A 25,451-nucleotide genomic window follows, 5' to 3' on the forward strand; every position below is an offset into this window, starting at 1 on the left:
CCTTGTTAACAATGATTGCTGGGCTCATGTCTGTGGCTTTGTTGGTTTCTGAGTCATGGATTTTTCCTTTCCTTTCTATTGTTTTGATTTTATAGAGGGGACGGGGAGTTGCTCAGGACTATGGTTGATGGGGATGCCACTTAGTAGCTGTCGCCTGTAAAAAAGGGGGGGTAGATTTAGTTGGTCTGAGTGTAGTAGGTCCGGGGGGGGGGGGGGGTATGTGTGTTGTGTGGTTGTAGATGGTTCATGGATGTATGACTGTAGTGTGTATGTTAGAGGCTGTATGTGGGGGAGAGTGCTATGTTCATGAGTGGTGCAGTGGGGGTACATTTGTGTATTATGATTGCATGCTGGGCTGGTCTGTAATGGTAGGTGGGAGGGTTTGGGCTGGGGCCCTCTCACCATTTTTTCTTGGATATCTGGTAATATGTGTGTGGTGTTTTGTTGTATTGTTATGGATTCCTTGAAAGTTCTTTCTTAATTGTTGATGGGATCCATTATCTGGTTAAGAGGACTAAATTGCTTATGTTCTTAAAAAAGAGGCAATAGAGGTTGCCGTCCTCCAGGAAACCCACCTGTCAGATTTTGAACATAATAAATTGTGAAGAAATTGAATGGAGGAGGTGTGGGCCTCTACCTTTAATGGCATACAATGTGGCGTGGCCATTTTGGTCCAAAGGGGATGATTTTGTTGCCCATAAGGTGATGACTGACCCTCAGGGCTGTTATGTAGTGGGGAGGTTAAGGGGAAAAAAAACCTCTTGTTGGGTAATATTTATGTTCCCAATGTGTACGATCATTCTTTCTTCTCCAAATTGTTGGGGTTGTCGGGTCAACATGGCTCTTATTTTATTTTGCTGATGGGGGGGGGGATTTTAACATTGTGATGGACCCTTTGGTAGACTGTAAACCATCCCGTCCTCCTATGAACAATCATTACAATTTTGGGGTGAACTGCCTTCTTTCTCACCTTAAACTCTTCGATGCTTGGCGTACTATGCACTCTTTGGACACTGACTTTACATTTTACTCTCGGGTCCATGATGTATATATGAGAATTGATTATTATTTTTTTTTATTTCAGAATCTCTTTATGATTATCCCTCATTGGCCTTGACTGACATAATACCATCTGTTTTGAATGATCACTCTGCTCTGGAGTTGCATCTGCAGTCTAGTGTCAGTGCCACTGCCCATTTTTGGAAGTTGAGCCCAATTTGGTGCCAAGATAGTATTTTTCAACATGTATGGAAGGCGTGGCAAGATTTTTTGGATGAGAATGGTGGGAAGGGGAAGAGAAAAGCAGCGGCTGTTTTGGCCACTACCTTCTGAGAAACAGTTATGGCTGTGTTGAGGGGGGAAATAATTTCTTACATTAGTTCTGTTTAAAAGCAGAAAGATGCTCAGACGTTGGTTCTTACTATTCAATATCATTCGTTACATAAGCGCTATATTGCCATGTTAAATGCTATGGAGCGGGGGGAAACGTATCAATTGCATAGGGATTTTGATGCTTTGTTAGCTCAGAAGGCTAAATATAATATCCTACTTTATAAATACAAATTGTACAAATGTGAGAATCATACTGGTAAGCTTTTGACTAATTTTGTTTGGTCCAGTCGTGTGTGGAAGTGTGTCTCTAAAGTGCAGACAGGGTCCCAAGTTTTGACGGGCTATGCGCTGATTGTGTGAGCATTTTTGGATTTTTATCAGTAACTATATAGTTGTGAGGTCTCTAACATTGAGCTTAGGGATGGTTTCTTTCCAGGATTAGATCTCCCAAAGCTCACCCCTGGGGACATGGCTCACTTGGATCACCCTATTATGGAGGTGGAGATCCTTTAGGCTATTCACAAATTTGAAATCCGCCAAGTCTCCTGGCCTAGATGGGTTTGGGAATGATTATTATAAGATGATGGTGGATTTGATGGTGGAACCCTTGTGCTCTATGTTTCAGAGTTCTCGCCTATGAGCTCCATGGGGCTGTACCAGAATTGTGCCCATATTGTCTTTCTTCCTAAACCAGGAAAAGATGCAGAACTAGTAGGATCATATCAGCCTATCTCCCTTATTAATCAGGATCTTAAGTTATTGCTTTCTATTTTGGTGTCCAGGTTGAATGAGCCTATTCTCAAGTTAATTCATGAAGATCAAACAGGGTTTGTCCTGGGATGATATGCCTCTACTACAGTAACGTTCATCATGCCCTGCTGACTTTAAGGGGTATGGTTGGGGGGAGGCCAGGGAGGCTTTGGTCAGCCTGGATGATGAAATTGCCCTTTGTAGGGACAACTGGGCGTATATGTACTAGATACTGAAACGGTACAGGATCGGTGGTGGTGGTGGGTTTAGTGGATCTGGGTGTTGTATTTGGTTCCGGAGGCCCAACTCTTGTTGAATGGGATTCTTACGACTCCATTTCCCCTGTGTAGGGGGACTAGACAGGGGTGCCCCTTGTCTCCATTTCTGTTCATCTTGATGCTGGAGCCTCTGATGATGAAGTTTGGTGGGGACCCCAGTGTTTCTGGCATTCGCCTTGGTAATACTGAACAAAACTTTCATCTCTTTGGGGATGACATATTACTCTTCTTAGACCCTGTCTGGGACTTGGGGAGGGTGATGCACCTTATAAATTATTTTGTGACTTTCTCGGGTTAAATATAAACTATGGCAAATCTGAGATCTTGTGCAGGTGCTCTTTTGAAGGACGTAGTTTATCAACAGTGTTACAATTGCCCTCAGGAGTTACAGTTGGGGATTTATATCAGAGCTGTTGCTATGTAGGAGAGGCAGGCCAGAGCAAAGAAAATTTAAACTTTGATGTGAGAGCCGAAGGGCAGGGACTCAAGGCTGTGCATTGGTGATGACCCCCAGTGGTGCTCCTTGGCAGTTCAGTGTCCAAGAGCATTGGATGTTTCTCATCAATGGATAGGTAGCTGAACAATAAGGCAAAACAGTGGTGCTAATTCTGGTAGCTATTTAGATTATGACAGAGTTATGTGGTAAAGTATGGTTGGAGAAGGGCCTGCATATTGGATTAAGCATGGAATCGCCTATGCTCATGTACCCAAAACAGCAGACAACAAAGGTGGGGAAAATCTGGACTTAGAAAGGTATGATTTTCTATAAGAAGTCAAGTTTTTATGGCCAGCAACTAGAATATAATATAAGAAAGTCTTGCATTAGGCAAAGCGCATTTTTACTACAGGAAGCAGGTGAAAGCCTAGCTCTTTTCCCAAATCTTTGATGGAAGAAGCAACAACTAGCTGTCACACGCACAAGGACTAACACTAGTTGCATGTACTGTAGCAAGACTCTTATCCACTCCTACTCTAGCCGAGATCATTTTCATGCACCTCTTCTAAATCCATGTGCAATTTTCCTTAAGTTAGTCACTGTTATTTCTAGCCCCTGTTGCTCTGTCTTAATTGTCTATATCAGGCTTGTCCAACCTACAGCCCATAGGCCAGACCCAACCCAACTAATTGCATGTTCTTGGCCTGCAGAAGCTCAGCAATTGTGGTGAAACACAGATTTCTACCACGGGATCCCTGCTTCCCCATTGCGACTGGTCTATCCATGAACTTGAACTGTGCCGAGCCAGAAGTTTGGATTGTTGTCTTGTGGTTTCAAGACCAACCCAAACTTCCTGCGCTTGTGGCTCAAGCTCACAGATAGATCAGTAGTGGTGGGGAAGCAGGGATCCCAGTGTAGGGATCTGCCAGGTGAGGGGAAAGAGGCTGGTTGAAGGCTGGGGGGGGGGGGGGGGGGGGTACATGAGAGAAAAAAAAAGAGAGACTGGGTGAAGGCTGACAGGGGGTACATGAGAAAGAGAATGTGAGTGTGCACGTGCACACGTATGTCTTGGCTCTCCAAATATTACAAAATATAAAATGTGCCCCCCCCCCCCCCCGATAAAAAAAAAAAAGATTGGACAAGCCTGGTCTGTATGTTCCACCTCCATTAATACTCTGTGCTGTCTATTAAGATATCTAAAAATGTATTGTGTTGATACTGTAGGTAGCATATTATGCCATATTGGGTACTGTTATTTGAATATTTTTACTGCTGCGTTTGTTTATTGCCTATGTCTGGGTTATAATTGCTGTACAACTTGGGTGAATTTCTTCTAAAAGGCAGCAGATAAATCCAAACAAACACACTTTGTAGTACAGATCAGAATAACCAAGCACGTTGAATGGGCCAAATGGACATCATCCATAATCCTGTGCTACTGCATAATTCCTGGAACATGAGCTTGACGCCTCTCTACCGCCGACTCTTTGTGCATGTTCTTTGTTTCTATTAGGTGCTAATGCATGCCTAACGCAGCTTATAATGGCGTACCGTAGGACGCGCTTAGGCATCCTGCAGTAACTGCCAAATGTACACTATTAAATAGGTGCTAAAATTTTTTGAGGTGGTGTGTTGGGAACGGACAGTAAGCATGCTAATTGGTTAGCGCAGGAATTCTGCGTGAGCCTTACTGCCTACAAATTGGGTGATGGCAAAAGCTCATGCGGTAATTTTTTAAGTGGCTATGCGCTAATGGCAACATTAGCACATGACCATTAATACAAAAAAAAAAAAAAAAACAGAAAATCGGCCATTTTAGGGCTGTGGTAAAAATGGTCTTAGTGCGCAGGCAAAACCCATGTAAGGTTGTACTAAAGCTACTTTTTACCACACCTCTGTAAAAAAAGACACCTAAGATACTTGTATTTGTTTCCCAGTCAACTAATACATGCAGGACTGCCAAGAAGAGGGGCAGGGGGCAAGATTCCCCTTGCCCAACCTCCAAGGAGGGCCCAGCGCCAGCGATCAAAACAGACTGCGCTGCTGGCCACTGGGCCTTCTTCCTGCCACATCCTACCTATGTGGAAACAGGAAGTTACTTCACAGGAGGCGGGACACGGCAGGAAGGACCCATAGCTGGTATAGCTCTTATACGCTGCTGCGGGAGGACAGCGGTGGCGGGGGGGGGGGGGGAGAGTAGCAGCGGAGCCCTGAAGATTGTTTGCCCTGGGCCCAGCTTTTTCTCTTGGCGGCCCTGAATACATGTCCTTTTCAAGCAGCTCATTAATTTTACAAGTGTCATTTGAGTGAACAGCAGCTTGACATCGCAGTAAATAAAGCACACATAACTACACCCAGAAAGAAGGCACGGAATTTGAAGAACATTAAATCCATGTCACCAGACAGGATCTGTGGTCATTATTTGTTCAGTGGCGCTCACAACCTCACACAACATTGGAAACTGCTATGCAGCTGTCAGCGAGGCTGGCTAACTTTTTCTGATACAGTGTCCAACTTTCCAAGCAAGCACAGTTTACAATGATATATTTAGCAGTGGGAGGGGGGTTATGGGATCTTGCTGGAAGAGACCCATGAGATCTTGGGACCAGCTTTAGCGCAGACCAATATAGACTACTCAAATGCCTTTAAGGGTTTTACTTAGCTTCAGTAAATAGCCACAAAGAATGTAATCAAGCTGTAATCTTTGTAGTAACTGGGATTTTCCTTAAAGTTGGATTGAGAATGGGTCTCGTAAGGAACACACAAATAAAATTTTCAAAAAAAGATGACAATGCAAGAAAGAAGCTACCAGTGGAGGCAATAGAAGCCAGCACTATGAAGAAATATCAAAATACCTGGGACTGATATAGCCGCAGCGGGTGGAACAGTGTTGAGAGCTCAGGAAAAAGTAATCAGGGTTGCGGGAGTCCTGGGAACTGATGCTGGTTTAAGTGTGGGGAATTTTTCTACTTATTTATTCAAAATGGTAAGAGAACGAGAGAGGAAGGCAACTTGGCAGACTTGCCCTTCTCTGTCAATCTACAATGATACCGTTTGGCTTTATATGACACCACACCAAAGGGGCAGCAGGGATCACTTCTGCTCTTCTTACCCTGCATGAAAGCTGCGAGGGGTGGGGGGGACAATCCTTCTCCCACAGCCTCCATTCACACAGTCCCGTGAATTCTTTCAGAGGGGTCGGTGCAGAAGGCATGGTGGAGGGGGGGTGGGCATCAGCGTGACATCAATGCTTAATTTTACAGCCATGCCATGCAAAGAAGTGCTTTGCGTAGGAGATAACTGTGTGAAGTCCCACAATGGCCATCACCGCATATTAAAATGAACATTACAAGTATTAGCTGTCTGGCTCCGATGCAGAGAAGGGTGTGGAAGACTTTAAGGCTGAGCACAAGGCGGGAGCTTTAATGTCACATCAGAGGCGGCGCAGAAGGGTTAGACTGATCTTCTGCACTACCATCTCTATGGATTTTCTTTTTTCCTGTGAACAGTACCCACAACGTTTAAGATAAAACAACAAGTGGTGGTCCTGTACAGAGGTCCACATGCAGAAAAAAATGGGTTATCTGTTCATGTGCTGAAATGTTCTACAAATAACTAATGGTATCTCAAACTTCATGCACACAAAATAATTTACCCGCAGAATAACGTTCTAGCAGATGTGCTCCAATACTTTCATTTTGCTTGGACATGCACACATTACTACCAGCCCTCAGCACGGAATCTTACAAGTGTGCATACATCAGGTGTGCTCATCCTGATTAGCCCACACATTCTGCACACTTCAAATCTGCACTTGATTAGCTTACTGCATCGGCAAGCAAAAAACTTGTGTTTGTGTTACAAGCCCTGCACTCAAGCACCAGCCCTCGGATCTAACACACAGCTTTCTGCATCGGCCCCAGTCAGAAATCCTTCCCCCTCCTCCATCTCCCACCAAAAACCATGTATACCTAAAATCAGAAGCTCAGAAAATCTCATTTGAAGTTTTTAAAAAAAATTTTCATTCCTTCAAACCTTCCCCCATTTTAATTTGCAAAAACCCCTGCAAAAACGATTTAGGAGGAACTAAGAGCTTCTTTTTTCAAGCCATGCTGGCGGCTGCTAGTGCAGTAATGCTGACTTTGAATGGGCTCCGTCGCCATTACCGAGCGGGAACTGCTATCGCAGCTTGATAAGAGGCCCTAAATAACTCCTGCAAATGGCTACATATGTTTTTTAATAAGTGAAATTAGCAATTTAAACAGGACTGCACAAGCTTCTGAACTGGTGCAATGACTTGTCTTCCAAAACAAAGCAGACATTCAAGATTTGCCTGTGTTTAATGGAAGTCTACGTCTTTTTTTCCCTTCCTTCTGAGCTATACAATAAATTTAATTCTTAGTGGATTTAAAAAAAAAATAAGAAACCCAAAGTGGTACTTACACAGCAAGTAGGAGTGTACAACTCCAGGAATGTAGCTTCCCAAGATGGTGAGAAAGGTACACAGGCCGCAAACCAGAAGACAAAACTAAAAACAAGAAATTTGAAGTCACAGTGAATGTTTGTGTCATGATGGCTGCCAGCACAGGTCAGATTTTATATGATTAAAAAAAAATCTCCTTGGTTGGCATTTGGCCTGGGTATACCACGTGGAAGCACACACCCACACAAGCCTGTTACTGCTCCTGGCAGCCTGGACAAACAGATCAGGTAGTGATTCAGAGCTCAGGCAGGGACCTGTGCTGCACCAGGCCGACTCAGAGCACTGACTTGCAAACATACCCACAAGCCTATAAAGCTCACATTAACAGTCTACATAGGGAAAATATGAAAAAGTTTACAAATGTAGGCATGAATGAACCCATCAGTTTATAGTATTTATGAAATCTTGGCTTCCGATAAGTTAAATCTGCACTGTAAGACAATCGATGACATCGTCACTCATCACCTACCACCCTTGTGCCGCATCACCAGACTGTTCAGTGTTCATTAAGCACTGCACACTGCCACGTTCGCTCCCGGGTAGGAAGGCACTGCCTCTTTCCATTCAGGTTGTCATTCCTGACATTTCTACCGGGTGACTCGTTGTCATTCTGTAGTGCCTGTGAGGGCAGCCAGGTTGTGAATCACCACAAACATGCTGAGCACTGCCACTGGACTGCTGCAAGCAATCTGTGGGATGTCTCTTGTGACAGAGGTCAACCCCAGAAAAGGTATGCAAAGCAACTGCAGTACTGTTCTGTTAGAGGACAGGACTGCTCACACAGGACTCATGGATCAAAAGAGAGCAGTGGGGAGGATTTAAACTGCAGTAACTTGAATAAAACAGTTCACCGATACAAGTGTGTACTTTCAAACAAAAATACTGCATGGGTTTAAATTGCCTGTCAATTCATTTTGGGGCTCTATACCCCCATGCCTTTTCGTTTTACATGTCTTAACCAGACAAACTACTGTTTATGTTCACTCTTACATGAAGTCACCCTCCAGTCACAGTCTGTTCTCTGCATCACAATATCCACTATCCACCACAAAGAAAATTTTAGAAAGGCAGAGCAACTTACGCAGCAGGCATGGGCATAAGTTTTAAAAGGAAAAGCATACAGATACTTTCTCTTTTAAAAATTAAGGGCAAAGCTAAGGGTAATGCATGTGATATACCGCCTTTCTGTAGTACAACCAAAGCAGTTTACATATTATATGCAGGTACTTTCTTGGTCCCTAGTGGGCTCATAATCTAAGTTTTTGTACCTGTGACAATGGAGGGTTAAGTGACTTACCCAGGTTCACAAGAAGCTGCAGAGGGAACTACCCCATAGCAGGGCCATTGCAATATATATGCGGCCGATGCAACCATACAGAGTGCAAGGGAGGAAGGAGTGCCAAAACTGTGCCCCGTTCAGTGGCATTCCGAAGGGCGTTGACACCCGGGGTGGATCGCTGATGCGCCCCCCCCCCCCCCCCGTGCAGTGCAACACCCCCCCCCCCGGTGAAGGGACACCCCCCACCCCGGCTAAAGAACGCCCCCCCCCGGTGCACGCCGCTTGGGGGGGTGCTGCGCGCCGGTCAGCGTTGTTCGTTTTCATGCTCCCTCTGCCCCGGAACAGGTTACTTCCTGTTCCGGGGCAGAGGGAGCATGGAAAGGAACGATGCTGACCAGCGCGCGGCACCCCCCAGCGGCTTGCACCCGGGGCGTACCGCCCCCACCGCCCCCCCCCCATTGGTACGCCACTGGCCCCGTCCATTACCTCCCTTGGTTGTCCATCATGTCCAATTGCTCTCCCTATGCCCCACCCCCGTGAGCACACCCACTCACCTTCCCATAGGCTCCGCCCCCAGGCCACCTGACTGATGCACTGGTGATCGAGAGGTCATAGACACCGTTTTGAACCTAAAGCTGGCACTGGCAGCAGCAAGTGGGGATTGCTGTTGCCTGCATACCCTAGACCACCAGGGCATCGGTCAGGTATGCCTGGGGGGTTTACTGGAAGGTGGGAGCAGTAGAAAAGTTTCACTGGACATATTTTTATCTTGCTATGCCCCTGCCCCACAGAATACACCCATGTAATCTCAAACACACAAAAGACTGCCAGTTTATTTAACATCAAAAAGGCCACCCCCCAAAAATGCTTCTGATCAGGGGGAGACAGCATTATGCATATACAGGGTGTATGCTTCAGGGGCATATCTGCGTGGGGCCACAGGGGCCTGGGCCCCCGCAGATTTCGCCCTAGACCCCCCTACCATCGACCCTCTCCACCTCCCCCTCCCTCTCTCCCGCACGCCCGCCACCAACCCGTCGCCGATCTTTGCTGGCAGGGGACCCCAAGCCCCCGCCAGCCGAAGTCCTCTCTTCCGTGCAGGATGCAAGTTGCAACGCTTCCTGTTCTTCTGAGTCTGACGTCCTGCATGTACAACGTGCAGGACGTCAGACTCAGAATTTGGAACTCAGTCTGACGTCCTGCGCGTTGTACATGCAGGACGTCAGACTCAGAAGAACAGGAAGCATTGCAACTTGCAGCCTGCATGGAAGAGAGGACCTCGGCTGGCGGGGGGTTGGGGTCCCCCGCCAGCAAAGGTAAGTGACAGCAGCGGGGGAGGGTTGGCGGCGGCGGGAGGGGGTGGAGAGTGTCATTGGTGGCGAGGGGGGGTCTGGCAGTGGTGGGGGGTGTCCAGAAATGGCGGGGGGGGGGGGATTGGTGGCGCCGGGGGGGGGCTAAATTGTGCCCCCCTCCCTCTGGCTCTGGCCCCCCTACCGCCAGAGTCCAGATATGCCCCTGGTATGCTTTAGTATCCATATTCTGAAGAATGTTATAAAATGTGATTACTGTAACATAAAATACAAAACATTTATGCACAAAAATATCTTTAAAAGTTTCCGCTACAAGGCTTTTGTGATGCAGGGACAGCCTTGAATGACAAGTTATTTAGCCTAATCAAAATCAAAAAAGGGCAAAAAAAAAAAACTGTCCTCATGAGATATAAAAGCAAACAAATGTCAGGAGCAAAACCATATGGGTTACAAAAATATGGAAGAGTTTATACCAAGTCCGCTGTGGCAATCACTAGTTGCTTTATCAGGGTATGAGGGGTATAGAGCCTGGCAGAAATATCATGTCGTGGGTAATTTTGTAATAGCTCTCCTAAGTTGAAAGGGCAAGAAGGCATCTATTTTTAGACTATTTTATGACACATAAGCATCTATGTGTCTTTATAAAATACTAGGGGTAAACTAGCAGAAATCATGGCTAGATTCAAGACACAGACATTTGCACCTGCTCTGGAGTAGGCTTAAATATTAGCGCATAAATTGTGACTCCACCCAAGGTACACCCCAGTACATGCGTACATACGGATTGCATAAAGTACACACCTTCTTTGTATCGCTTCTAATTGCATATGCATAAACCATACAGTAGTTGTATAAAAGGTGTTTCCCCCCAGATTCTATTAAGTGCAACTAAAGTTCCACATCCAAATCAGCACATGGAACTTAATTGGTTAACAAGCCAATCAGCATTGATAATTGGATGTTTACAAGCACTATTACAAAATATGCCCGATCTGTGCCTACATAAGATGTGTTCATTTACACCAGGTTTTAGTTTGTATAGATGCCTGCGCCTAAATTTTAGTCACAAATGATCAAAACAAGAGATATATATTTAAAAACAGTTGTGACAAAATCTGTCAAAGACTATAAAACTTATGACAACTATCCTAACTGTTAAATAATATTCTTCTTTTATCAGTGTCCCAATGTTCTTATATGTATACTGATCCAAATCTCAGTTCTTGTTGTTTAATACTTCTTCAGACCAGAAGTCAAATAGTTCTCAAAATATGACAAGCTGGTAACGCTGTTAACTCATGCCTGTATATAATATTATAATCCCCTCCTGGTTGTGTTGATAGATTCCAAAATTCTCTGCTGTCGACCACAATACTCTCCACGAGTGACTCAATCAGACATGTTTCTCCCACTATGATTGTTCAATCCATATCTCAGCATTCACTATATTTTATACTCCGCTGTGAAGCATTCCAAATACTATTGAAATAAACACATATGACCCTACACAGTCTGTGTTTCACTCACTGAGCGTCATCAGGGGTAGGTTCGCCGGCCACAATGGGCTGCCTAGGATTCATGCCACTTCCATGGCACACGGCGGGTTTCCCAACGAAAGAATGCCCGCACATGCTGTTGGTCTGAAGAAGTATTAAACAACAAGAACTGAGATTTGGATCAGTATACATATAAGAACATTGGGACACTGATAAAAGAAGATTATTATTTAACAAACTGTGATTGTGTTCCCCCTATCCTTGCACTCCGAACTATTTTCCACTGAAGTTTATATGATTAACATTTGCGCTATATATTGTCTATGAATGTATGTGGTGTGGTGTGGTTGGGTTAGTATGAATGGTATGAGTGATAAGTTATTGGGTTTTATGATATTATGGTGATTTACAATTTATAATAAAGATATTTGATTAGAATAGTTGTCATAAGTTTTAGTCACAGGACAGCTGCTACACATAATTCTATAAACCATGCCTTATGTTAGGTGAGGTTTATAGAATAGCCCCATAAATAGAATCTAGCTCTTTATGTGTGAAAGTTTTTAAATTAGTCTCTAAAAGAATGAGAACCTTGTTCAACTGAAGATAAGTATGTAAGCTGGGGCCTTTTGGAAGCAGAGACGACAACAGTAACTTGCTCCTGTGAGTGTTTTTCAGCAGATCACTTGATTGTCCCTGATGCAGGCACAATGGTGTGCCCAAAACATCTACTGTAGATGCTGCATCATCAAAAATTATAATTTTGGGGGGAAGATTTATAGAAATACACATATGTTTTTTTATTATTGAAATGCACTAATTTTTATGGTGTGCTTTATGGAAATTTGGAACTTGGTATAACACATCTTTTGAGTGTATTATGTTTTTGTTGAAAGAACAGGATTATACTGACTATATACACCTCCCTCTGGAATCTATAAATGGCACTCGAAGAAGCGTGCCCAACCTAATTGATCAATGAGATAATTCAATAACTGGACACTAACAATTATTGATGTTAACTTGCACTAATTAGGGGTTTGTGCACATCTGGATGTGTGCTATTTTATAAGCCTGGGCACTCGAATACCACAGCATGCACACCAAAAGGGGGTGTGGCAATGGGAGGGCAGGTCAAAGTCCCTTCAAAAATTGCCTTTTTAGGTCTGATACGTGGACTCATTTGCAGAACTTTGCATTACAGGACTCAATTATATATAGGAAACAACCTTCCCAGTCTGGCCCAGAAAAAAACCATCATACCTTAAAAAGTAGCACACACAACTGCTATGGTCGACACAGGGACCATGGAATAACAATGAAACAATCAGCATAGTGCCATCGAACAGTCAAAAACATTAGAGCAGCCAAACCAGGTAAGATCAATGGTTTACCTGGTTCCTGTCTCCAACAGTAAGCCAGAGGTAATAGTAACACCCAGCAGCTCTAAACTAGAGCACATATGTAAGTTTCTTCCACAAGTGTAACAGGTAGAGGGAGGGAGGAGCCTGGGTCCACCTGCCTGCAGTGCACTGACACACCACTAGACTACTCCAGGGACCTGCAGGCTGTTCTAATGGACCTGAGTATAACATCTGAGGCTGGCAAGTAATGTTTTTCATCACATTTTGGGGGGGTGGGAGGGGGTTAGTGACCACTGGGGGAATACGGGGAGGTCACCTGGTTATTTAGGGCACCTTTTTGTGCCTTATTCATTATAAAAACAGGTCTAGCTCAAAACGTCTTAGTTTTATTCCTGGACGGCTTGTTTTGTTCCATTATGGCTGAAAAACATCTAAATCTTAGGAACACCCAAGTCCCAGCCTGAACACACCCCTGGCATGCCCCCTTGAGATTTGGATGCACTTCTGATGGACTTCATAGCAAAACGTCTAGAAATAGGTTTCGAAAATACTGATTTGGTCATTTTTGTAAGAAAAACATCCAAATGCTGGTTTATGCCACTTTTTAGACGTTTTTCTGTTTCGAAAATGAGCCCAATTGTATCTGGTTTCAGTCTTTTATTATTTAACAAATTGATTCTAGAGAAATTAGAACCACTACAATTCCCTCAAATTGCACACCCGTGAATTATTGGGTATGGTGGATCTGCAGAAGCATTACCTCAAAAAAAGTGACTCTGGATGTGGAGTAGCAGCAGCAGGAAGTTGACTTCATATATGGCGCCACCTCAGAGTAGAATATTTCAAGGAAGCAGGGGGGTTACAGTGATAGGGAAATTTAGGGATCCATTTATCAAGCTGCTGTAAAACGGTCCCTGCACTAACAGCGGGGTCTGTTATAGATGCACGCTGAGGCCCTTTTTGCCGCAGCAGGTAAAAAGGCAGAAAAAAAGACATGGCCATGTGGTAAGATTTCACTTACCGCATGGTCATGCAGTGAGGAGCACTTAATGTCACCCACTGAGGTGGCGTTAAGGGCTCCTGTGCTAACCTGGCGGTAACCAGGTAGTGCACAGTGTTGCCCGATTACCGCCAGGTTAGCACCTGTGGAAATATTTTTTAAATATTTTCACTAGCACGGGAGATGGTGCGCAATGGGGCTGGAACTACCACCAGTGCCTGCGTTGGGCCAGTGGTAACTCCAGATTAGCATGTTGTATGCCCACGCTGGGCTTACCATCGCTTTGTAAAAGGGCCCCTTAGACACTGCAGAACCGGAAAACAAGCTCAAGAAGGTGTGATAAAATGCTGATATGCCTTGTAAGGACATGAGGAGGAGGGGGGAAGAAGTGAAATCAAACCTGTTTCCTTCACGTTCTACAGTGTTTATGAGAAAGCACTGCTAGTGGCAGTGCTGTGCATAGCTGCCGAGGGGGGGGGGGGGGCAAAATTCCCCGGGCCCAGGCCTCCAAAGGGGGCCCGGCACCTGGGTCTCTGTCTCTCCTGATGGGACCCGAATGATCACATCCCGATAGGAGCAGGAGAGAGAAAACTCCGGCACTGCAGCCGGGCCCCCTTTGGAGGCTGGGGAGGACCCAGAGGAGCACCTCCAGTGCTGCTCTTCTGCCTAGCTAAAGGAAAAGCAGCTGCAGGGGCAGGCAATTGGCGGAAGAGCAACGCTGGAGGAACACGTTTTCTGCCGGCGGGGCCTTGGGATCCCCACCAGCGAAGGTAATTGGATTATATGAGGGGGGGTGACAGCGATCCAGGGGGTGGGTGGCAGCGATCCGGGGGGGGGGGCACAGCAGCGATGGGGGGAGGGTGGCGGCTCTGCCCCAGGCCCAGCAACAGCTCTGCCCCGGGCCCAGTTCAATCTCTCGGTGACCCTGGTGCTGTGCACTCTGTAATGGAAAGGGGCCGGCGTTCAATTTCTGCAGGGAAGATGGGGTCTTATATTTCCTGGGAATGGCCAGCACTGGGATACTGGGGAGGTAGCATTCACAGTCCGGAGGGAAGGGGGCTCACTCTGCAATAGGTAGATTTAGGGCCTATGACTGTGGTGTTCTGGAAGAAGCCTTGGCGCTTGGCTGTGCCAAGAACTGTTTCTACAATGACTGAGCTGAGCGAGTTGGAAGACAAAGTAAAATAGGGGTGTAAGCCCTGTCACAGGCCTGTCCTTATTGAGCAGGGCCACACTCAGCCACAGCAGGGCTCAGTCTTTTCCCTCTATTCACTTACTATTTCTTTAGCCCTGATGTGGGTTCTCCAATGGAGAAAGGGGTTAACCTCCAGAGTCTTCCATAATACAAGAAATGAGCTAACATATTTTAAGTAAATATGACAGTGCAACTTGGAAGTAATGTTCCCCTCTAGCAAGCAGAAAATAAAGGAAATGGCTGGGTCTGTGGTCCCAATGTCCCTCTTTAGTTCTTGAATTTCTCCCAGTATAGGTAGTGGAATGGGATGGGCCATTGGGGCCATGGCCCTACCAATATTTGCCCAACATAACATCTGTAACTGGACAGCTTAAAGACAAGGATGGAGATTGGTTTGGCCCCTGCAACCAAAAAGATGTTCCTTTGCTCCTGTCTTCTGTGCATGGAAACCTCTACTATTTAGTGATTTCCCCTTCCATATCTGCAATCCTTCACTTGCTCTAAATCTCTCCTTTCCTCCAAATGTTCACCTTTCTCCTCTGAGCAAACACCCTTATTGGTGCAGCTTCATCTCCTTTCTCCTCCTCTGATGCATACCAATTCAGTATCTAATTTTTTCTCCTTTCACCTGGGTGATATCAGGTCTCTCAGGCTATAAGAGCTCTGTATTTTTCTCCTCTTTAGACGGGAGGGATGGACTAAAATCATCTACCAATATTAATAAAAATCTGCCCAAGAACAAACTCTTTTCTAAATCATTGGTAGTCATTCTTACCATAACTTCCATTTCACCCTACATTTTTCGTGTTTGATATACTGTTCTCAATAAACACATCAGAACGGTTTACAATCAATAAAATATTTAAAAACAAATGGGGCTACCAAGAGAAATGTCACTTATTGGCTTTGATCTCCAGCATAGCAGAGGTAAGTCTCCAGTTCTGAGATGGGCTACCCTTGACATCATTCCAACGCACTCGTACATCATTTAGTAATCATTCAGGAATGTAAACTTCTACCTGGTACATAGGGTATAGTTAAAGAAGTTAAATATAAAAGGACATGTTCATAATAAACCTTACGTGCTAGTACCAGTAACCTAAAATCTATTGTATACCTAATGGGAAGGTAATGGTTTTATATAATCAGAGGTGTAACTTGATCATACTTTTGAGCATTACCCAAAAATCAAATAGCAGTATTTTAAAAAGTTTGCAACCTTCTTAAATTGGAGGCAGATATTCCCACATCTATTATGTTTCTATAATTAGTGTGTGGTATTAAAATTGTATGAATCAGTGCATGAATAAAAGATTCATCAAAGACACATTATGTGATTAGATCCTTCCCTCTGCTGCATCCCATCTATGCATAAACAGGAGGTTGCATCAGAGGGAAGGATCCGGCATTGGCCCAGGCTGCATGTAATGGCAGCTGCTGCTGGCAAGGAAAAAAAGTTTGAAGGATGGAGGAGGGGGGAAGGGAGATAAGGGAGGAAGAAGGAAAGGTTATTGGACTTACAGGAAAGGAGCGTTCATGGGGGGGGAGGAGTTTGCATCTTCAAGGAGCAGAACAGAGAAGCACTGGACCTGTGGAGGAAATGGAACGGGGGGGGGGGGGGAGGGGGGATGTCGAACTATGGGGGAGGGGAGGGGAGAGGGGAAGATGGAAGACCATGGGGGGGGGGGAAAGGAGGGAAGAAAGAATATAGAAAGGTGCTGGACTCGTGGGAGGCTGTGGAAGGAAGGAAGAGAGGTAATGGACTCATTGGCAGGGAGGAGGGTGGAGTGTGAGGGAGAGGGAGAGATTCTGGGCTTCTACAGAGAGGGGGACAGGTGAGATGCTAGACTACTGGTGAGGGAACCAGGGACAGTGGGAGGAAATGAAGTTAGAGACAGTGAAGCTAGTGAGCGACTTATCCTTAATCTGTCCAACAAGGTACAATCCTACAACACTTATGGGCCCATGCAGAAAGCATTAGAGCAGTTAGTCTGCTTTTACCATGGGTTTTACTGGCTAAACAATGCAGAAATAGTTTCAGTATAAGTGTTAACTTGCATGAAAACCATGCAAGTTAAGTGGAGGAGTGGCCTAGTGGTTAGCATGGTGGACTTTAGTCCTGGGGAACTGGGTTCGATTCCCACTGCAGGCACAGGCAGCTCCTTGTGACTCTGGGCAAGTCACTTAACCCTGCATTGCCCCAGGTACAAATAAGTACCTGTATATAATATGTAAGCCGCATTGAACCTGCTATGAGTGGGAAAGCGCGGGGTACAAATGTTAACAAAAAAATAAAATAAAAAAATTACCACAGGCCACATTAAAGTGCATGGTAATGCGGTCATTAATTTTGCAGCTATGCAGAACAGGGCAGCATAGAAGGGAGGAGCAGATGTGTAGCCCGACCGTCTTGACCTGGATTGCTTTCTGCAAGGATCTCATGGTGTTCCCCATCCCAACCCTCCAAAATTATTCCTGGATTTCTAGGGTACCTGACTCCTAATATGACCAGCCCCCTCTCTCTCCCTGACCCCTGAAAAATATCCCTGGTGTCTAGAGCACCCCCCCCCCCCGCCCAACATGACCAGTCCCCTTTTCACCCTGACCCCTGAAAAATCTCTGGTATCTAGTAGTACCCATCCATCCCTGACCCCCAAACCCTAAGTTCATGTTGTCTAGTGGAACCCCTTGCCCAGGCCTCCCTGGACTCTGTAACACTCGCTCCTGTCTCCAGCAGCTATCATCTTGAAAATGATGGCATCCTGCCCTGCACGATGCCTTCATCAGTTAGGTTCAATCTGCCTCTCCTACCCGGTTAACTAGCACTGAATATTGACCCCTATATTTTTAATCCTGTTACTGGGATAATGTGTATCTTTGGGAGTGGACTGTTGGAGCAATTTGGAGAGACATGGAAAGCATCACTGATTAGCTGGGTCTAATTCAGCTGGTGATGGCCAGCATTTAAAGAAACCCTGACCACTGCCAGCTGAATAGAGCTCCCATAATTTACTTGGTGATGGTAACAAAATAAACAAAAACAAAAAAGCCTAATTGCACTTGCACACCTGAAGCCACATTCCCCAAGTGACAGTACAAGTCAGATATTCCTATCAGTTTTAATCACTGAGAAGCCTCATGTTACGTAGGCATAAAGAGCAACCAATAAGTTAGAGGGCAGGTGGAAGCTTTACATTGGATTAACTTAATGTCAGCTAACAACAACAGAAATAAAGGTGTCACCTGCATCTTAATGTCTGGTCTTCATTTCTGTTTATTCAAGTGGAGTCATACAGTAATCGCATTCCTCTACTGAACTGCGATATTAATACAGCAAAAAAATGGAGGACTGTTTTTCTAAATCTGTCTTTTACAGCACGTGATGGTGGAGTTAATTTACAGCAAGATTCCTAATATAATAATGCTCAGCCATCTCCTAAGCCTCCCTGGGGAACAGTTTCCAGCACCACCTCTGGTACATGCTTTCTAAATGACATTCTTCCTCGGTGAATTCATTAGAAACAGGATATTTTTTATTAACAAGGCACGTTCTGAAGAGCAGCTATGAGTGTTTACTTGCAGGCTAAGTGGAAGACGTTGCCACATCCCCAATAATGTGAGGCACTGTAAAGCACAGTATAAACCACCACTTAATTGTTCCAGCTCAGCAAATGCAGGTTATTCTAGAGTCAATAACAGGAAAAACATGGAAATGGCAGGTAGAGTACCGTTTCTCAAGTACACCTATTAACTGACAACACTGTGCTGAAGCATGTGACCTTGCTAATGTCATCTATTCCCTAAGGCTTATTGACCAAAGTCATCTATTCCCTCTCTCTGCTTCAGGAAGCAGGTGAAAGCTTGGCTCTTCTCCCAAGCCTTTAATGAAAAAAGCAGCTACTTAGCTACTCTCACCCACACAAGGACCAACACCAGCCGCAAATACAGTACTGTAGCAGGACTTGCTTATCCTTACCCTAACAGATTATACTATGAACCTTTCTTTAGAAAATAGGGTGACTAACCAAAATCCTTGTGGTATTGTAAGCAAGAGTGGGCCCTGGAGCACAGTAAAATAAGCCACACACACTACAACTTACAGTGAAAACAAATAATATTTTATTAAAGGTGTCTAGGAAGGGCTCCTGTTTACTTCACTTGAGGGGAGAAAATATTATCCAAAGCTAATTCTGTAAGCACTACGGCATCTTTGGATGGCCTGGTCCCTGGATCCAGAGTTAGCACAGTCTCTAGCAGGCACACAAGCTGGCCTGCAGCCAGCCAGGTCAAAACACAAACTGTTCAAGGTTCCAAGTTGAGTTTGGCCTACCTGAAAGTAGTGGTAGCAGTTTCTCTGGCCTGGCCTTTTATACTTCCTGGGTCATATCTTTCTGGCTCCATCCTTTCCATGCCACTTCCCCTGTGGGCAGAGCTAGAGGTTTTAAGGTGGCCCTGACACTGTTGGGAAGTAACAGTATCCTATAGACTACCTTGCCCGGTTGAGTGCCTGCCATGTTACAGTCCACCTCCCACAACAAGAAATCACCATTGGCATGCTTTTGGCCTGCCCAAATTATAGCAAACATAATCATAAAATTACTCAAACAAAAACAGTTACACATAACTAAAACAAAGAGCTCCCTAAATTATGCACTCCTCTTTTGATTGAATATTGGCCTCAGAAAAAGACCAACTGCTCTGCCCAATTATCTTTATCCACAATAGATGCTAAAGAAGAGATTTAATTTGCATAGACACCATATGAAAAATGCTAGTACCAACCATGATGTCACCTCAGTGGGGCAACACTTTACAAAACCAGAACACTGTACCAGTGATTTTATGGTAAGAATCCTAAAAGGGAACTTTAAAACAATACAGGAATGTAAGACCTTTGAAGTCAGAATGAGTAAATATTTTGACACCCACCAGACAGGACTTAAAGATCTGGGTTTTCTAGCCCATTATAAACCATAAAATTGTACTGCTTTGTCACCCTCTTATCTCCATGCATAGCTCCCTGCCCCTTATCCACCCGACTCTCCCTGTCTCTCACCTAATCCACCCTCATCCTGTTAAACTGTCACTGAAATGCTTTGGTGTTTCACTTATATATACCAACATTTGCCATTATATACATTGGTATATAACATTTCACTTATATATACCAACATTTGCCTATTTCCGATCTGACGAAGAAGGGCTACCTTTGAAAGCTAATCAAAAAATGTATTAAGTTATGTCCAATAAAAAAGGTATCATCTTATTTTCTTTTCTATGTTTTATTTTGTTTTATTTCTATTGATTACCTTTAAAAGTGGACTAACACAGCTATCACATCTCTCTCTCTCTCTGCCCTAGAGAGGGAAAGAAGGGTTAGCAATAACACAGCCTCTCAACTTTTGTTCTTACTATTGTGCTAGACTATGATTGCAGAAAGGACCATTGGTTTCATCTAGCTTGTCCACCCCAACCCTGGTGAAACGCCACTGACCCAGCTTCCTTCCAGTCTTTACCATTTGGGATCCTCTGTACTTATCCCATGCTTTTTTGAATTACTTTATTATGCTTGTTTCCATCATTTCAGCTGGGAGGCCACTCCATATATCCTTGGCCCTTTAAGTGAAGGAATATTTTCTGATGTAGCTCCCTGGAGTATCATACCATATCCTCTTGTTCTAGAACATTCTTTTAAATATTTTATTTATTTATTTCATGGATATATATCCTGCTTTAAGATCAAAGTGGATTACAATAAAAACAAATATTCACAATATAAAACACATCCACCAGACATTAACAAACATATAAACTCATAAATCTTAAGCACCCTAAACATACTATATATACTTATATGCCACCTCTTTGGTACTGGCCAAAATCTGTAAAGGATTTGCTTCTTGTGCCTGATTTACCCACTGAGAAATTTGGAGCTCTCTACCACATTTCCCCTATCCCAGTAGTATTTACTAATTTTTAAGTCAGAGAAACTGTGAATCCAAAAATGAGCTGAAAGAGAGCTGCCAAATAGCTTCCCTTGTAAGGCCGCAATACTGCTGACCAATGTATGCCAATGACATCTACCCCACCTTCAAACTTGTTATTGAAGTAATCCTCAAGGAGGTGGGCATTTTCAAATTCATTCTCTTTGTCTACTGAGAAACGCCTTGTCTTTCAAGTATGTGGCTTTTCCTCTCAGTTCAGCTTGGGTAGACATGCAAAGAGTAGCAGTAAAACCAGAATGATGGGGGTTGCCAAAGAAGACTCAATGGCACTGTTCCCTCTACGCTCAGTGCAATTTCTCCAACTGCATTGCTGCCAGTGGGGGGTGGTGCTTCAATATTCTGATTTCAATCGCTAGGAACAAGCAGGTTCCCTGGAGTCCTGCAGAGCTTGCCTGTCCCTCACTATTGAAAATATGATAGTGAAACAGCACCCCCCACTGGAAGGATTGTAGGTGGGGGACTCCTGCTCAGCTTAGAGGGCAAAGTGCTCCAAGGGCTTTGGATTACAATTGCAATGAAAGATTTGGAAGCCTTAGAATGGCTGAAGATATTCCATCAACGGTTTGTGTGGCGATTTCGGGAATTGTGTTTTGTACAATCATCGGAACACCTAGACAATTACAGAGGACATTTGGACTGAGTTATCAGATAAGTAATGTCTTTATTAGATTTATAAGGCACAAAAGTGAGAGTTTTGTAGTTTGACCTTATGTCTACATCAGGGAAGGAGATGACCATTGCTAATTATTGGTAGATTTATGTGATTTTTAAAGCAAACTTTTTTAAACATAATTTTCTAATAAAATTGTGCATTATTTATATTGTTTAGAAGCAACTTTTGATAGTTTATTTATAGTATATGTGTGATTACTTCCATTTGTGTATATGCCCATGTTTTTTATTATTATTATTTAATACATATTCATTAGGGATATCCTGAAAACCCGACTAGCTCGTGGTCTTCCAGAACAGGTTTGAGAACCACTGGCCTATCATACTGCTAAAGCTGTGGTGTAAAACAGAAAATCCAACATCTCAGTGAAAATGTGAACCACGAAGCACGCCTGCTTGCTCCATACAACTCACACCAGACACACAGAACAGGAGAAAGCCCTTTCATTATGAATACCCCTAGTTGGATGTTAATTTCACTTTGATATCTTAGTCTGCAGAGAACAAAACAGACAGGTAGAATACCCATGTTTAAAAATACTGCTATGGTGTGCTTCAGCAGGGCATGTCTGAAACTCCGAATGACGTGGAACAGGGGAATGTCTGGTTTTTGCCACCTACCTTGCCAGGGTTCTGCTGTTTGAAGAGAGACAGCTCTTGCAGAAATACCGTGCAGCTGGACCAGGAGTTTGCGATGCACTGGCTGAGTCCGGGCCTGCAGTGTGGCTTAGAGTCCATCACCTCCCAGCTGAAAAAATTCAAACAGACACACAAGAGAAACATTAAATACACTCAATTCAGAAACAGCTCAGGAGAAATCTGAAAAACAAATTTACAAATTAGTGTTCGGCTTATACTGATAGCAGAAGTCCCAGGCAGACTTTAAAGTATTGCTGTGTGCTTGCTGACTTTAGCACTGCCTTTCAGTCTTTTTTTTCTAGCTCTATTTTCTGCCCTTGTGTTCACATTTGCTCATTTTTTTTCCTTCACGTACGTTAATCCATCTTTGTTGAAACCTCTCTTTCCAGCTGTTTATGTTACAGTCATAGTTCCCTGACATGGTTTCTGAATGCCAGGCTCAGTGGCATCTAATTTACTTCAGATTCAAAATAGTGGGAGTGATCAAGCAGGTTAATACCCCTGCTGGAATTAAAACCAACTTGAAAAGGCAAGTAATAATGATATTGTCTTGACTAGTATTTGAAATGTATTTAACAGACCTTTTTTGTAGATCAGCTGCTGTCACTGCTCTTATGTTCCCTGTATGCTGTTGAGAAAAGGCTGCACAGACCTCCAGAGGGCAGGAGGTTACTACACAGGAGTTGACATTAGTCTGGACAAGAGGTCACAGTAGGATAAAAAGCAACTCATTTAAAGTTAGACATACACATCTTTCTATGAGGTCCAACAGGCTCTGCCAGGTTCTGAGGCTGTTCAATGGCTTTTATTTAAGACCACTCTGGTATTTGAAAGGAGGTGGATAACACGGTTAAATAAAAACAATATACATATATATTTTATCATAAAAAATATTATATTGCCACCTTCCTAGAATAACCAGAGAAGCTTCCAAAACAAATGCAAATTAACATACAGACCTTTACTTTAACATAGTAGATGACGGCAGATAAAGACCTGCCCAACATATCCACTTGTAAACAGCAGCACTTAGAAAAAAACCACCAAAGTGGAAAGAACACCAATGTCCCATGAGAAGTCACAGAAGAAAGCGAGGAGTAGGAACAGAATCAGGCTCTTCAAAACAGACCAAAGACACTTAATATATAGTGGAATTGGAAAAGGTGCAGCGAAGGGCGACTAAAATGATAGCGGGGATGGGACGACTTCCCTATGAAGAAAGACTAAGGAGGCTAGGGCTATTCAGCTTGGAGAAGAGATGGCTGCGGGGAGACATGATAGAGGTATATAATAATGAGTGGAGTGGAACAGGTGGATGTGAAGCGTCTGTTCACGCTTTCCAAAAAATACTAGGACTAGGGGGCATGCGATGAAACTACAGTGTAGTAAATTTAAAACAAATCGGAGAAAATTTTTCTTCACCCAACGTATAATTAAACTCTGGAATTTGTTGCCAGAGAAAGTGGTGAAGGTGATTAGCTTAGCAGAGTTTTAAAAGGGGTTAGACGGTTTCCTAAAGGACAAGTCCATAAACCGCTACTAAATGGACTTGGGAAAAATCCACAATTCCGGGAATAACATGTATATAATATTTATACGTTTGGGAAGCTTGCCAGGTGCCCTTGGCCTGGATTGGCCGCTGTCATGGACAGGATGCTGGGCTCGATGGACCCTTGGTCTTTTCCCAGTGTGGCATTACTTATGTACTTATGTACTAATACGGATTTCAAATTTTAATAGAGGATGACTCAACACGGTGCCGTGTTTCGACACTAAAAGTGCCTGAGTCTTGGTGTATGTGTCTGACAATCATTATTGTTATATGTTCAAAAATGAAATTCTGTGGTCCTTACAAAGTCCATTGAGAAGTGTTGCGAGTGATATCGCTTCGGAACATCCACCAAGACTCCTGAAAAAAACACTTTTAGTGCTGAAATGTAGCAGGGCCACTGAGAGACTGAGCCCCCCACAGGGTCGTCGCTACCGCTGGGCCTTCTTAGCATCGCTGCCGCCAGGCCCCCCCCCCCAGGATTCGCTGCCCCACCCTCCCCAATTGCTGCTGCCACCCGCCTGCCGTAACTGTTCGGTACCTTGGCTGGCGAGGATCCCAAGGCCCCGCCAGCAGAAGTTTGTCCTCCAGCGCTGCTCTTCTTCCTTCTGCCGCGTGGCCTTTCCCTGCAGCTGCTTTTTCTCTCAGGTCACGCATGCGCGGCCTGAGGGGAAAAGCAGCCTGCAGGGGAAGGCAATGCGGCAGACTGTGAAGAAGAGAGGCCTGCTGTGTCTGTTCCTCCAGGTCTGGGCCGGGAAATTATGTCCCTCCCCCCCCCCCCCCCCCCCCCTCTCTGAGGCTCTGAAACATAGTACTGTGTTGAGTTATCCTCTATTAAAATTTGTACTCCGTATTAAGAGTCTTTGGTCTGTTTTGAAGAGCCTGATTCAGTTCCTACTCCTCGCTTTCAATAGCAGCACTTACACATGTAAATATTGATTTTAGACAGCCGTGTTTTACATGTGGAGATCTGTACCATGCAGAGACTGTTTGAAGTGTTTGTGAAGGTGTCTTGCAGGAAACTATAGAGGAATCTAGGGTACCCAGTCCAGGACCTGAAGAAAAAAACAGAAGGGGCATAACCAAGATCCCAGAAGAGAATTCAAGTGGGGGGCAGTGAGAAGGGCCCTGCCTGGGACCAAATGAGTGAATGGGGCGAGGAAAGGACATTTTGGCATACTGTATTCTATTTTGGTACATTGTAATGTATGTACTTGATTTTAGAGATATCACCTAATAAAAGGTGTTTTTATTAAAAATAATCTCCTGCTCTGGCCTAAGATTTGCTTAGAGTTATTACTTTAAAGTCAACTAATTAGGTTCCTGGGAAATCTGGATTGTGCTGTCCACCAGAAACCCTTAAATTTATCCCCATCTTTTTGTGTACCTTGGGACAAATCCTCACCCCGCCAGGAAGGGGGCTACACAGAATTTATCTGTCATATCCAAAATGATGTACTGTAACATCCACAGAAAAACCAAAAGGGATTGCCCTGGACTGCTCAACAGCTCTGTGGAAACTAGCACTGTATGGGAATCTATAATAAGCCCATATAGGAGAAGTCCTGGGATCATACAGGAAACACTAACATTTATCATGCTACTCTAGTCCTCTGTCATCATGGAAAGGCTCAGCAGCATACAGCTTCCAGGCATTTGGCTT

At 44.2% G+C, this 25,451-nt stretch overlaps 1 protein-coding gene across 3 annotated transcripts in view; it reads right to left on the reverse strand.

Moving 5' to 3' along the window:
- RETREG1 (reticulophagy regulator 1) overlaps positions 1-25,451 on the reverse strand; it is a 94,218-nt gene that overhangs the window by 13,100 nt on the left and 55,667 nt on the right. For all 3 annotated transcript variants that reach the window (XM_030207272.1, XM_030207282.1, XM_030207291.1), the window contains 2 exons: positions 22,222-22,348; positions 7,240-7,324 (listed from right to left, as the gene is read on the reverse strand). In XM_030207272.1, the coding sequence (XP_030063132.1) occupies positions 7,240-7,324; positions 22,222-22,348 (212 nt within the window). The remainder of the gene's footprint in view (positions 1-7,239; positions 7,325-22,221; positions 22,349-25,451) is intronic.

This window comes from Microcaecilia unicolor, chromosome 1 (genome assembly GCF_901765095.1).
Source record: "Microcaecilia unicolor chromosome 1, aMicUni1.1, whole genome shotgun sequence".
Lineage (NCBI taxonomy): Eukaryota > Metazoa > Chordata > Amphibia > Gymnophiona > Siphonopidae > Microcaecilia > Microcaecilia unicolor.